Here is a 14,710-nt window from a genome sequence, read left to right on the forward strand (position 1 = left end):
TCCAAATATTCAATTAAATACAAAACATTCTTATACACTATATATGTTATCTTTCACAGGTACCTGAGGTGACATGCTGCACAGAGCTTTGAGAACTGTTGCAGGTTTGACTATAGGCAGCCACTGTCACGTTGTAAGTCAGGCCACAAAGAATGTGAGGTACTTGGCAGAAGGTTGCATTAGAGTCACACCCCAGCACTTGTCCATCACTGCTTCTCACTGTGGTGTGGTAGTGATGGGCTTGTCCTGTCTGTTGCCAGGTAATGTTGAGAACAGTAGATGGACACTCAATGATAGTCAGCACATTCTGAGGCACACAAGGGGCTGAAGGGGACACAGAAGTCAAAGGTCACTACAAGTGGACCACCCACCTAAAGGTCCAGACATATCAATCCGACATCAATGAACTTGCAGCGTTTGAATCTGACTGCAGTGTCGCCTCACGTTAGTTGTTAGTTGGACACACCGCAAACACTACAGCCAACTAGGACGTACATTCTGCGCATGTGCGACATGAAATAACTCTCCATACCAGCAGGTGTCAGTAGTCTGTATTTATCATTAAAAAAGGGAAACCAGAAGAGACTTCTTGCCCTCTTGACTTTGTCGTTTTCTTGCTTTAGTTAAAGGGTTAGTTCACCCAAAAATTAAAATTCTGTCAGTAATTACTCACCCTCATGTTGTTCCAACCGCGTAAGACCTTCGTTCATCTTCGGAACACAAATTAAGATATTTTTGATGAAATCTGAGCCATGTTTCACTCCTCCATAGGCTTCTATGTGACCGAAACTTGCTGGCCCAGAAAAGTTATTAAAGAGATCGTTAATATAGTCCAAGTGACTCCAGTGGCTCAATCTTAAGTATATCAAGCGACGAGAATACTTTCTGTGCGCAAAAACAAATAAAAATAACGACTTTATTCCACTTTTCATTTCCTTCTCTCTGGGCCTCTAGTTGGTTCGCGTAGTGTTTTTGCGCACAATGCGTAGCGCGTCTGTGTTACACGTCACCAAGTAGGCTCACTATTGGCCGACGCCGGTCATGTGTGTGTTGCGTGATGACGTGAAACACAGACGCGCAGCGCAAAAACACTACGAGGCCCAGAGAGAAGGAAATGAAAAGTGGAATAAAGTCGTTATTTTTGTTTGTTTTTGCGCACAAAAAGTATTCTCGTCGCATGATAAACTTAAGATTGAGCCACTGGAGTTACTTGGACTATATTAACGATCTTTTTAATAACTTTTCTGGGCCGGTGAGTTTCGGTCACACTGGAAGCCTATGGAGGAGTAAAAATTATGTCAGATTTCATCAAAAATATCTTAATTTGTGTTCCGAAGATGAACGAAAGACTTACATGGTTGGAACAACATGAGGGTGAGTAATTACTGACAGAATTTTCATTTTTGGGTGAACTAACCCTTTAATTCCATTTTTCTTCTCTGGCCCTGTTTACACCTGGTACTAAGATGCATTTTGGTAGATCGGAGCACAACAGATGACTCTAAATACAGCTGTAAATTAGGTCTAAATAGTTTTGAGCTTGTCCAATTTCGACGACTTCCAGAGGTAGTCGAAAATAGACTTGACCGGATTGCTTTCGTAGTGTAAACACTCATGTGGTCAAATGCATTCAAATAGCCACAAAAGACCGTCTTCTCTCCACCTACTGACCTAATGCGTAAACATGTTGGAAAGTGTGCTAGCCAGACGGGAGGCTTGGTTAGACTTTGGCTTGAAGATGAAAAACATAACAAGCACAATGTTTTCTCATCATTCCTGATTTCTAACACACAAGCCATGAAACGAAAGCTGCTGCGAAAATTGCTCAAGCTTATTTTATCCAGTAGATCAAAAGATCAGAAAAAGACCATACATTTACCTGCCCATAAACCCTCTCCTCAAAGAAATCCGGACAGAAGTCATAGAAAATGGACAAAAATGACCAGGTGTAAATGGGTATGAATGTGTCTCTCTCGTCTACTTGTGATCCGATTAACCAAAACGCATCTTAATACCAGGTGTAAAAAGGGCCTCAGTTTCCTAAACTGAACAGCCAATCAGAGTGATCTGTCTTACAGTACCATCGGGCTCTGCTGCTGATTCAACATGCTGACTTGGCCAAAAAGCCATCAATGGTCTTCTAGTGCCAACGGTATGGATCGTACCGCAAAAACTGGGCTCAACAATGACCTGACTTTGTCTGATCGTGGGCTTGGAGTATTCAGGCCTTTAATATAGTAATTTAAGACCACTGACTGCAGTAGGTGATTTATACGTTGAGTTTTGCCTGTGTTAGGGTGTTTTGGGTGGTTACAAGTGTGTCAATGTGCAAACGCTAATATGCTCTGATAGATCTTAAGATGCATTATATATTGCAAATGGATGTCAAAAAGAGACTTTAAGTCTCACCTGTTTCAAGAATGTGAACTTCACTCCTGGATCCAATACAGTCACCATCCACTCCAGAAACATAAATTTGGTAAGTCTGTCCACACTGCAGGCCGATAATATTGCAGGTCTGCTGGGTGGTGTCGCAGGTCACCCTATGACCTCCGCTGCCCTCGGCAACTGCCATGTAGGACACTGAGCCCTGAGAGGCTTCCCAAGAAACGGACACGGTGTCTGAGCCACAGGATGACTGGATGGATACATGAGTGGGTGGACATGGTGCTGAAGAAGCAAAAGAACATCAAAGTAACATGCTAATCAGTAATGTCAACATTTTATATGAAGTATAGAAAATTTCATGGAGAAATTCTACATCAAAATGGAATTGACAATCAAATTCACTTCTGTAATATGACATATTTTTGAGTGAAACAGGTTCAACAAGAATTACTTGGTTACACTTTATTTTAAGGTGTCTTTGTTACACTATAATTATACATTTAAGTACGGAGTAATATTAAGTAACTACATGTACTTACTATAGGGTTAGGATTAGGGTTTGGTTTGGTTTAGGATTAATTATGCTTAATTTAAAGTTATTACTATAGTAACTACATGTAACATGTAACAATGACACTGTAAAATAAAGTGTTACCAATTACTTTAACCAACAGCCCACATGGCCATGGTGATGTCATCATAAGAAAAGTTATTTGAGAGGCCGTGTAATTTAGCTGAAAGTATACGGTGACAAACTTTTTTCTTTATAACAGCACACTGATGAACCATACACAAGCATATAAACTAGTGACTTATGAGTTTGTTACCTGAATTGAGAGCAATCCAGTTATATGATTGGCTGTGGCAGATGAGCCCTTCTTCGCTCACACTAACTTGGTAGCGGCTGCCACAGTACAGGTTGGTGATATTGCAGGCGGAGCCAGATGTACGGCAGCTGACTTTGTGATTTACATCAAAGCCGTCGGCAGAAACGTTATACATCAGATTGCCGCTACCGGGCGTCCATGAGATCAGAGCAGTGTCGGTGCTGCAGTCCAGAGTTGATTTCAGATTGGAGTGTGGACATGGGACTAGTAAAGGGGGATACAAACAGTAGTAGTTTTGTTAAAGCTGCTGTGTGAAATTTCTCCACCATTAGAATGTCAACAATGAAGCGTACTACTTTGAAATGTTTATTGTGGAATAATGACTAGTTTTTAAATGTGCACTCTGTTCTTGCTTGTTTAACTGGCTGTTTAACAGTAGTTTAGTGTCTGAGACCAGTACCTGTTGTGACAGTGGTGGGTGCACTGGTCAGGCTAACACAGTTGCTATCTTCAGCTGTGACTGTTATGGTGTAGTTTTGTCCACAGTCCAGGTCTGGGAAAGAGCAGGTTGTATCTGTGTTGGTACATGTTCTGTTGTTCGCCCAGGCACTCACGGCATGAACAGTGTAACTGCTGGCACCCCGTGCTGAATCCCAGGTTACAGTGGTGATGGACGTCTCACAGTCTGTTGTCGCCACAACGTAAGTGGGAACACAGGGAGCTGAGAGAAACAGCAGTGTGTGTTAGGAAAGCCACAGATCCACAAACATGGGCAGAATTTGTATTATTTTTCATGAAGCAGTATAGCAAAAGGTATGTGGCGTCCACTAAATAGAAATATTTGTTGAAGAGTTTGGAACCATAACAAACTCTTTCTGTAAATTTTCAAAACTGCTTTATTATCGGTTCTTTATCAGCTATATTGGTCTCATTCTTTATTAGCAATATCAGTCTCAGGCTAAAGTTATCCCTAACCTGTGTGCAGCTTTGTCTCACCTGTGTCAAGACTGAAGTTCTCGCTGGGTTCACTGGTGCAGTTTCCATGGAATCCAACCACACTGAGTGTGTATGACTCTCCACAGTTTAGCTGTGTGAATGTGCAAGATCTCTTTGTGCTGTTGCACACCGTCGCATCACCGGTAAAGTTGAGCGCAGTCACCATGTCAAACTGATCCGCCCCATTATTGTCCCATGTTACCGTAGCAATGTTAGTGCCGCACTGCATTAGAACAAATGGACTCTTTGGTTGGCAGGGGGCTGATGGGATACAAATGATAGAGGGCTAGAGTAATTCAGCTTTTTTGGTTTGGAGTTGGTTTAGAAATGTTAGGATTAATCTAGTCAGTTTACCTGTCTCGATATGGTAGTCTGAACCCTCAATGATTCCACAGTTAATTTGGGATGTTGTCACAGCAATGCTATAGGTACGGCCACATCTCAGGTTCTGAATGGTACAGGAAGTTGAGTTTGTGTTACAGGAAACCCGAGTGCCATCCGTACCGATGGCCAGGGCTGTATAGGAGTCAGGGTTGTTTGCACTGGGGTCCCAATGTACAGCTACCGTGTTAGCATTGCAATCTAACTGTGCTGTCACGTTACTTGGCAGGCACAGTGCTGTGAAGGTGAAACAAAGAGGAAAATGTTTTGTCAAGTTTGCCCAAAGAAAAAAGGCAGTTACATTGTAGATTAATGTTTTAAATTACCTGAGTCAAACTGGATGCTGTTGTTAGCGGTGCTGTTGCAGAAGCCAACCGCAGAAACCAAAGTGGCCGTATATCTAAGTCCACACTCGAGCTTCACAGAACAGGAAGTGGTGTTGGATGTACAGGAAACCGTGTGTCCATTGTTTCCCACTACATTGGCAGTATAGGATTGCGCCCCTGCTCCAGTCTGCCAGCTGATGGTGCCCCTGTTTGTGCCACAGCTGGCAGCAGCAGCCAGGCTACTGGGTGGACAGGGAGCTGTGGATCAATGGATGAGACTCAGATCAATACACGTTTTCAGCGGCCTTGGTACTGTGACCGTATTTAATATTCCATTCATTTTCTTCATTAAAGTTCTGAAAATTCTTCAACATTCTTTTTCAATGAGAGTTGGCGGTTTTCTGTGACTGCAGCCATTGGTGGCATAAAGGGGGCATGTCCAGATATTTAACTTTATGCAAAAAATGCAACTGAGCAGTGAAACAATGTGAAAACTCCTGTTGTTCCAGGAAAGTGATTTCCTACATAAATGTGCTAGTTTCTTATCTCTCATATCACTCCATGGTTCCTAACCCTAAACAAAGTCCCTTTCAAGGAAAGTAGGACCACTTGGTGGTAGGGGTTGCACAGACTGTGATGCTCTGTCATGACGCTTTAAGCTTGACGCAGACTTGGCGTTGACCATGACCTATAGAGGGGTCTTTCAACTGGATAAGAAATCTTTGAAGTTCATTTTTATGCTCCATTTCCAACAGTTAAAATGTCAAACAAATGCATACTCCGAGAGCGCTCCGCAAGACGTTTTATTATACCATCTGGATGCTCAGAATTGATCGGTTGAATACATGTTTTAAATAGCTTATTGTACACGCAAGTAAATCGTTCTATACTAATGCGATGCTGCATTGTCACGCACACACACACATTCAGTAGCACAGATTTTTCAACACTGTTCTGTGATTGATCAATTAAATAGCTTAGAAACTGAGAAGTTCTAAATATATAAATATAATCTTTACTGTGCTACTTTATCTGTATCTGATTTAGAATGAGCAGAAATCTGTAAGAAATAGAACAACCCAAAGATGTATATAAGCTGTTACGTTGGAGCCACAGCTATGCCATAGCTGTGCACAAGGCAACCCATGTTTTTTTTTTTTTTGGTTGCCATGTAAAAAGCACGATAATGTACAATCAGACCATTCAAGACCCTGTTCATCCTGTCTGGGATTATTTTGCCATAATATCTGGCTTACCATACGTTATTCATAACATATTTGATACTATACAGTAAGTAGACCAATGCTGAGTTGTAATGACATTTGTACCTGTGTAGACCGTTGTTGGGCTTCCATACGGACTGGTGCAGGTGCTGTCCTGAGCAGCCACTTGAGCAATGAAGCTCATTCCACAGTGCAACCCTGTCAGAGCGTGGGATGTTTGCACTGTGCTGGTGGTGGAGTTCAGCCCATTCACCTGACGGATGAACAGGAAGTAAGAGGCTCCAGACGCTGTGCTGGGGTCCCATGTGATGCTGATGTCATTAGTAGCGCAGTTGGTACGACCTACCAGATTGAAAGGTGGGCAGATAGCTAGAAGAAAGAGGAATTGGGTCAAAATCAAACACCAGTTAGATTTTAAATTGCTAAGACATGTTCATTTGTGTGTAATGCCTATGTTTGAAAACAAGGATAAGACAAATTTTTTAATACTGTGTGTCCAGTCTCCTGACCTGATCTCAGGTTGACAGGTGTGCTGGGTTGACTCTGGCACCCCCGTTCCACTGTAGACACAGTAACGGTGTAGTTCTCACCGCAGTGAAGTTCACTGAAAGTGCAGCTGGTGCCATTGGAGGAGCAAGTGTGGGTGTGGCCATCCAAACCCTTTGCCGTGGCAATGTACATTTCAGCATTCCTGGCGGCAGTCCAGTTGACAAGTCCCACATTACCACTGCATTGTAGAGAAACTTCAACGCTACTGGGAGGACAAGAACCTGAAGGGGGTTTTTAGGGAAGAAAATGTTTTTCTTAGTCCCCAATGTAACAAATTCACGGTCACTAAACTAAAGTCCCTTAGTGCGTGCTTTGTAACAGGAACTTTTCACAGATAGGGTGCACAACTGTTAAAAATCCATCAGATGATTAGTAAATGATTAGTAAGCACTGATCCGAAAATGTTGTTCATCCACAAGGTAGTAGATTCAGCCTAAATCAAGCTGTCACTCAGTAGTGGCTCGCACTAAATAGAGAAAATGGAGATATATAATTTACTGTTTTTTTTTTTAAAATGCTGTTAGTCCAAATCATGTCACTTCCTGGATGGCACAAACAATATATCTAATGTTCCATCTTTGTGATAGTTAAAAAAATCATATGGTAACTTGTTTGTTTGCTTGGTAATTAAAATAGATTAATAATTATTTTAAAAAAAGATTCTACAATTAATTTACAGATTTATGATGTTTTATCGTTGGACGCAGGTGAGACATGGACTGTACATTTTTGATGTGTTTAAAACGACCTACTTTTTAAGTTTGTTACATAATACTAGTTTATCTAATAGAGTGCATTAGTGCCCGCCCTCTTTTTCAGTGGCACTGGTTCCGGAAGTATTTTTCTTTTCATAAATTGTAATCACACATAAGGGAATTTAAAATAGTTTTCATTAAACAGTTATAAGCCATTAACCAAGCCAATCAGCTATGAGAATTACAAAACTACAAACTTTGATTTAAAGCAAAAAATTCAATTTTAATTGAACAAAAAGACAAAGGTACAAGACCCAAGGTTTTAGTGAGGGAAAGAACTAAAATCCCATGAAGTATTGCAAACAGCATAATCGAATTAAAAATCATGGTGAAATATAAAATTACTCATTTAGAAATGTTGATTATATGTATAAAAACAATATGTTACGATAATTGCAAGATATGCATATATATACAAACATTTCAGTATTTTGAGAGTGTAAAGAGATCGTCTTCGATTACGTCATTCACAGTGCTTCATGGGAGTGGGCGGAGCTAAAGAGATCTTTTGACCCATGTTGCTTTCTTCGACTCTCTGATTGGTGTAATCTTCTGTACAGCATCATGGGTGATGTAGTTTTATCACCATAATTTATGCTGTTAAACACGATTATTAAAAAAAATTAAGCTGAAATAATGCGGGCTAACGGCTTCAGCAGAAGCAAATACCATGGATTAACAACCTCGTAGCTCACAGTTGGGCATACCTTAATGGGTAACAGCTAATACACACCTGCACTGAAAGTGTAGGGAGTGGTAGGGAATCCAGCACACGTTTCAGAGAACGGTGTGATTACAATATCATAGGTCTGAGAACAGTGCATGTTGGGTAGTTGACAGCTGGTGCCAGTGACGATACTGTGCCTGACATCACCATCGCGGCCAACAGCAGTGACGTTATAGGCCACGGCTCCAGGACTGCCCACCCAGGACACAAAGGCGGTGTTGTTAGAGCACTGTAGTCTTACAGTCACATTCTGTGGGGCACAAGGGGCTGAGAGAAAGAGAAGTGGCATTATTGTCTTCTATCAAATATTTTTTCAGAACATCATCTATAGAGTATTTACTTAAATGAAATATGCAATAAGAGAACATTCAAAGAAATGTACAGCAGCAAAAAAAGGCCTATTTAATTATAAGGATCATAAAGAGGGTGGAAGATGGTTATGAAAAAAAAAATACTGTTTTTGGTGCAAGTAACCTTGAAAAGCAAGTAAAACAAGGTAAAGGTAAATCCTCAGAAGAAGATTTTGCAAATGTTTCCTGCATGAGTGGTGTGTTTAAATGTGTGATCACCTGTTTGCAGTTGTGTGTGAGCTGCGCTGCTGCTGTTGCAGCGTCCAGACACTGAATCCACAGAGACATTATAAAGACTCCCGCACCTCAGCGAGTTGATGGAGCAGTTGGTTTGGGCTGTGCTGCAGGAGTCTGAGTGAGCGCTGGTCTCCACATGCACATAGAAGCTCTCTCGGCCCAGGCTCTCGGTCCAGCTCAGCAGAGCCGTGCTGGTGCCGCAGCTGTAGTTGGCGCTCACTTCAGCAGGGCTGCAGGGCGCTGGCAAACAGTGACAGAACAGCAGTTTCACTCACTCTACATGTTTATGTTGAGACTATAAAAGAATATTAAAGTCTAAATGGGCCTGGCTGATTTATAAGTCTGTCAATAATGCCGACTAAAGAAGCTTGTTTCCGCCACGGATTAAAACAATTTAAAAGATAGTTACAACTTTTTATGTCACAATTCTGACTTTTTTACTCACAATTGCGAGTTATAAAGTTGCTAGATTTTTTGCAAGATATAAACTTTGTCCCTCGCAATTGCAAGTTTATATCTCACAATTCTGGTTGCGAGTTATAGTTAAATTCTGAGGAGAAAAAAAGACTGACTTTTTTCAGAAGTTTATATCTCAAAATTCAGACTTTATAATGCCGCTTTATACAATTGCGAGTTATAAATTCAGAATTGCGAGATATAAACTTTAGATTTTATAGACACATCTATAGAGTACCAGTCAAAAGTTTGGAAACGTTACTATTTTTAATGTTTTTGAAAGAAGTCTCTTATGCTCATCAAGCCTGCAGTTAAAAAACAACAACAACAACAACAACAACAACAACAACAACAACAACAAAAAAACAGTAATATTATGAAATATTATTACAATTTAAAATAATAGTTCTCTTTTTTAATATACTTTAAAATGTATTTATTTTTGCGATGCAAAGCTGAATTTTATCAGCAAGTACTCCAGTCTTTGGTGTCTTATGATCCTTCAGAAATCATTCTAATATGATGATTTATGATCAATGTTGGAAACAGTTGTGCTGCTTAATATTTTTTTATAACCTGAGATACTTTTTTCAGGATTATTCGATGAATAAAAAGTTAAAAAGAACTGTATTTATTTAGAATAGAAATCTTTTGTAACAATATACACTACCGTTCAAAAGTTTGGGAACAATAACTATTTTTTTTTTAAGAAATTAGTACTTTAATTCAACAAGGATGCGTTAAATTGGTGATGGTAACAATTTATATTGTTAGAAATGTTTTTATTTTGAATAAATGCTGTTTTTATGAATAAATGCTGTTAATGTTTTACTCATCAATGAATCCTGAAAAAAGTATTCCAAAAAAATATATTAAACCGCACAACTGTTTCCATCATTGATAATAACTGAGTATCAAATTATCATATTAGAATGATTTCTGAAGGATCATAAGACACCAAAGACTGGAGTACTTGCTGATGAAAATTCAGCTTTGCATCACAAAAATAAATTGCATTTTAAAATATATTAAAAAAAGAGAACCATTATTTTAAATTGTAATAATATTTCATAATATTACTGTTTTTTTGTTGTTGTTTTTTTAACTGCAGGCTTGATGAACATAAGAGACTTCTTTCAAAAACATTAAAAATAGTAATGTTTCCAAACTTTTGACTGGTACTGTATATCTTTTTAAATATAGACTTTTTATCACGCACTTCTGAATTTATGTTTATATTGTGCAATTCTGAGGAAAAAACAGTCAGAATTGTGAGATAAAAAGATGCAATTACCTTTTTTATTTTTTATTCTGTGGCAGAAACAAGCTTCCATTGTAGACAGTTGACTTTCAATTCAATTGTCAGTTAATTTTTCATTAAATAAAATATGTAAATATTGTATCAACCATTCAGCCACCGTAATATTTTAAATACTGTTGTAACACTTTATTGTCAGTGCCCGTGTTGCACCTTGCATGTACCTACTGTAGTTATACCAGTAAATTACTCAGTGCTTAATTGTGTAATTACACTGTAATAAGGGCACCTTAAAACAAAGTGTAACAAAATGATTTTTTGCTATATTGTCATTGTCAGCTATATGTTCAAATTAATTATATTTTACTCAAATTAAATGAAATGTCTCAGATATTTTAATAAGTAATAAATAATCTGTAGGTATAGGTCTATAGATTTACACAACAGAAAAAACATGACTATAGATTTCTGATTTTCTATTAAGCTCTGCAAAAAAAAAAAAATCGTCCTTTGAACCATTTTTAATCTCTACGAGAAAAGCGGCCCTGAAAAAACCTGGGTTAATTGAACTGTAACATGCAATGTGGAGTTCATAGGACCATGAAATTACTAATCCAGTAAAAAAATTTCAGCATTTAGTTTGTGTTTGTCCAAATAAATTGAAAGTACCCTTGCTTTAATGGGAGCAATTTATGAATGGGGGTACATTGTCATTTTGTCATGTGATACCACATTTATTTGCATTAAAGCTCTTTTTCTAGAAAAAAAAAATCTAAATTAGTTTTTGCAACATTTGAAGAATTAAAATAGACTGTATGCACTAAAAAAAGATTGTGTCGACGTCAGTTCCATCAGCAATATCAGTAAACATTTTGATGCGCTAATCCATTTTTTTTTTTCTGCAAAAAATGATGGAGAATTTAAAGGTGCTATATCTATTTCAGCTGTTTTGGTAACTTCTGCCAGAATTAACCACCATGCAGTACATGCAGTTTTAAAAAGTCAGACTCATGTGGTGCTGAATGATGAATATGTGGTGTATTTACCTGTGATAATACTGAAGGGAGCACTAGGTGTGCTCTCACACTGAGGGCCCTGGGCTGTACCGTACACACTGTACGTCTGGCCACACAGTAAGGCAGCCAAGGAACAGTTGTTTGCCGAAGAGCTGCAGGTGGCAGTGTGTCCCAGGACAGAGGTGGCATTGACACGGACCCTCACAGCATCCGGGTCCTCCGCCCAAGACACCAGGGCCAAATTACTTCTGCAATTCAGTGAAGGAGGAGACCTCATTGTCGGAGCACACGGCGCTGAGACAATACACAGGAAGAGAAACGAAGGGAAATTAAGTCAAGATCAGGCTAAATTAAATTTAGTTAACCGCTCTAAACTGGACTATAAACTCTCCGTACCCGTCTCCAGTGTAGTGCTGGCCCGAGCCGAGCTGTTGCAGGCTCCATTATCAGCAAACACTGTGACATTGAAAACCTCCCCGCACTGGAGCTGCGCGAGCTCACAGGAAGTGGCCGAGGAATGACAGGAAGTGGAAGGAATGCTCTGATTCTGTGTTTGTGCTAGGACGGTGTACCTGGTGGCACCAGCGCCAGCATGCCATGACACATTCACTGTACGCGCGTCACAGTTGAGCACTGCAGTCACGCTCTCAGGGTCGCAGGGAGCTGGAAAAGGTCAAAGGTTAGTCCAAAGCTTTATTTCTGCCTACCTAGACATGCTGTATATGCATAATGATGTTGCCTTCTAAGCATCTTTTGGTCAAATTCGAAGGCGGTGTTGCCTGTATCCTTGCCAGAGAAGACAACACCAGAATGAGAAAAATATCTAAACCGCCAGAACGTATCTGTAAAAATAGATCAATTTAATTAATTACTAACTATTGCATTGTTAGCTTTAGCAACATGCTGATGGCTAACAGTCAACTTTTAGTTTCAAATCTGCATTTTAATATTTTAATGTATTTTAAAGGTTAGTTATTAAAGGCCTGTTCACACCAAAGTGAATATTCGGTGCGAAAATTTGATGCAGTAAACAAGTATATTCGAATGAACGGCTTTTACATGGCACTGCAAAGAAAACTGGCCAACCAGTAACATTTGTGCTTTTGCTCAAATGTCCAGAGCCGCTCTGGGTTGTAATTCCTACCTGTTGTCACAGAGACGTTGGGACTGACTAAGCTGTTGCATTGGGTGTCTTGAGAGATGACATTTAGGGTGTAGGTCTGCGCACAGGTCAGGCCCCTGAAGGAGCAGGAGAGGTCAGAGGTCGTGCAGGATTCTCTGTAATAGCCTGGGCCGGTCAGAACACTGATGTAGGACACAGCTCCTGCTGCTGGACCCCATGATGCCTTCACCGTGTTACTCGCACACTCCACGCTGGCGTGGACCGATGTGGGAATGCACGGCACTGCCAGAAGAGAGACAGGGAGGATTTCTTATGTGTCATTTTTCTCTTAGTTTTTGAGGGGTGAAAGATGACTTTGGAAGGTTTCGCTCTTCTGTCATGTGATCTGATCTCACCTGTTTGGACAGGACGGGTTACGCTCTCTTGCCCTTGACACTCTCCATTGGTTGCTGTGATGACCGCGGTGTAGTTCTGACCGCACTGCAGGCCAGTGACGATACAACTGGAGGCCGTTGTGGTACAGCTGAGCACAGCGCCATCTGTAGTCCTGGTGAGGACGGTGTAGTTTAGAGCTCGGAGACCAAGAGCCCAGCTTACGTTCAGGCTGTTAGAGGCGCAGTCCAGGAATCTGGTCACATTCTGAGGGGCACACGGTGCTGGAAAACAACGCATGAGGAGTGAGAGAGAGAGAGAGAGAGAGAGAGATAGAGAGAGAGAGAGAGAGAGAGAGAGAGAGAGAGAGAGAGAGAGAGAGAGAGAGAGAGAGAGAGAGAGAGAGAGAGAGAGAGAGAGAGAGAGAGAGAGAGAGAGAGAGAGAGAGAGAGATTTATGTAATGCTCTGGTTTCAAAATAATGCTGGTGATTGCCACAGAAAATGTTATGTACTTGCAGTACAATGGAAATCTGTGAGACAACTTAATTAAACTTTTATTTAACCGGAACTCAGATTATTTAGTCTTAGCTCATCAAGTTACTACTTTTCCACTTCTTACAATTTGCCCTTGTGAAAAAGAAGAACACTTTAGCATTAAAAAGCGTATTTATTGCACAAATAATATATTCTAAAAGAATATATTTATGTGTGAACTGAATGTAATGTTTTTGGACACTTAATTGTATGTTATTTACAATTAAATTATATTTATTAATGTTTACATTTATTAAATGCAATTAGTTGAACTGAAGAGTGTTTTTGACCTTCTTAATTGCATATTTAAATGTAACATAATGTAAAATATGGGTACTGTTGCATGTACTGACAAGAATGAATGGCAAACTAAAATGTACTTTAAAGTAATTTCTATAAATACATGACTTGTATGTCATGTATTTAAACATATTTTTGTAATTACACATTTGTAACGATGTTGCAATTTAGTACATTTGAAGTTTAAATGTAATGCTGAATAACTCACTACAATTAAAATGAATATGGTTTGTACATATACAAATATACAAATACATATACAAATCAGAATTATTGTACTTTAAAGCACGACACAAGATTATTAAAATACAATGATTTAAAATGTACAATTACACAGACTTTTTAATTAGTCATTATGACAAGCTATAAAAGTGCACTTATGTGTCATTATGAAACAGTCATGAAAGTATACTCTCTTTAAGTACATTTAAAGGTGCACCTTTTGGCCCTCTAGCGGTTAAAAACAAAACTACATGCATTTGCGGAAGAACATTGTTTTGGTTGTGCTTCGGCTCTGCTTGACTGTGCAGATTAATATAGTTATTCTGATGCTCATAAAACATTCCCTTCTAGGCTTAAGAGATATTACCAGTTTAGATGGAAAGGATCTCAAGCTGACTAGCTGAAGACGTTACTGTAGCTTTAACCATTAATAGTACGGTACTTTCTTGAAAATAAATTCCAGCACAGCGCTACAACAACCTTAATGAACTGAGCCTTCACAATAGATAATGCTTTACAAGGAACTTATATGGCTCATATATGGCAATTTACCTGTTCAATAAAATACTTTTCTCATCGATCGAGTAATAAAAACGGCTTCATCTCTGTGTCGCTTTTACAACATTTCAAACTCCGAAAAGCCAAGCCAATGTTGATTCTGGTTTTATT

At 39.4% G+C, this 14,710-nt stretch overlaps 1 protein-coding gene across 1 annotated transcript in view; it reads right to left on the minus strand.

Moving 5' to 3' along the window:
- The window catches only part of fndc7b (fibronectin type III domain containing 7b), a 68,036-nt gene that overhangs the window by 34,325 nt on the left and 19,001 nt on the right, over positions 1-14,710 (minus strand). The window contains exons 11-25 of the mRNA XM_081386498.1: positions 13,008-13,268; positions 12,634-12,894; positions 11,886-12,152; positions 11,520-11,783; positions 8,742-8,999; positions 8,179-8,439; positions 6,651-6,911; positions 6,247-6,510; positions 4,919-5,176; positions 4,566-4,829; positions 4,212-4,472; positions 3,676-3,936; positions 3,216-3,479; positions 2,410-2,670; positions 64-324 (exon numbers count right to left, since the gene is read on the minus strand). Of these exons, the coding sequence (XP_081242624.1) occupies positions 64-324; positions 2,410-2,670; positions 3,216-3,479; positions 3,676-3,936; positions 4,212-4,472; positions 4,566-4,829; positions 4,919-5,176; positions 6,247-6,510; positions 6,651-6,911; positions 8,179-8,439; positions 8,742-8,999; positions 11,520-11,783; positions 11,886-12,152; positions 12,634-12,894; positions 13,008-13,268 (3,927 nt within the window). The remainder of the gene's footprint in view (positions 1-63; positions 325-2,409; positions 2,671-3,215; positions 3,480-3,675; positions 3,937-4,211; positions 4,473-4,565; positions 4,830-4,918; positions 5,177-6,246; positions 6,511-6,650; positions 6,912-8,178; positions 8,440-8,741; positions 9,000-11,519; positions 11,784-11,885; positions 12,153-12,633; positions 12,895-13,007; positions 13,269-14,710) is intronic.

Source organism: Scardinius erythrophthalmus, assembly GCF_964197995.2.
Source record: "Scardinius erythrophthalmus genome assembly, chromosome: 15".
In the NCBI taxonomy this organism is placed as follows: Eukaryota; Metazoa; Chordata; class Actinopteri; order Cypriniformes; family Leuciscidae; genus Scardinius; species Scardinius erythrophthalmus.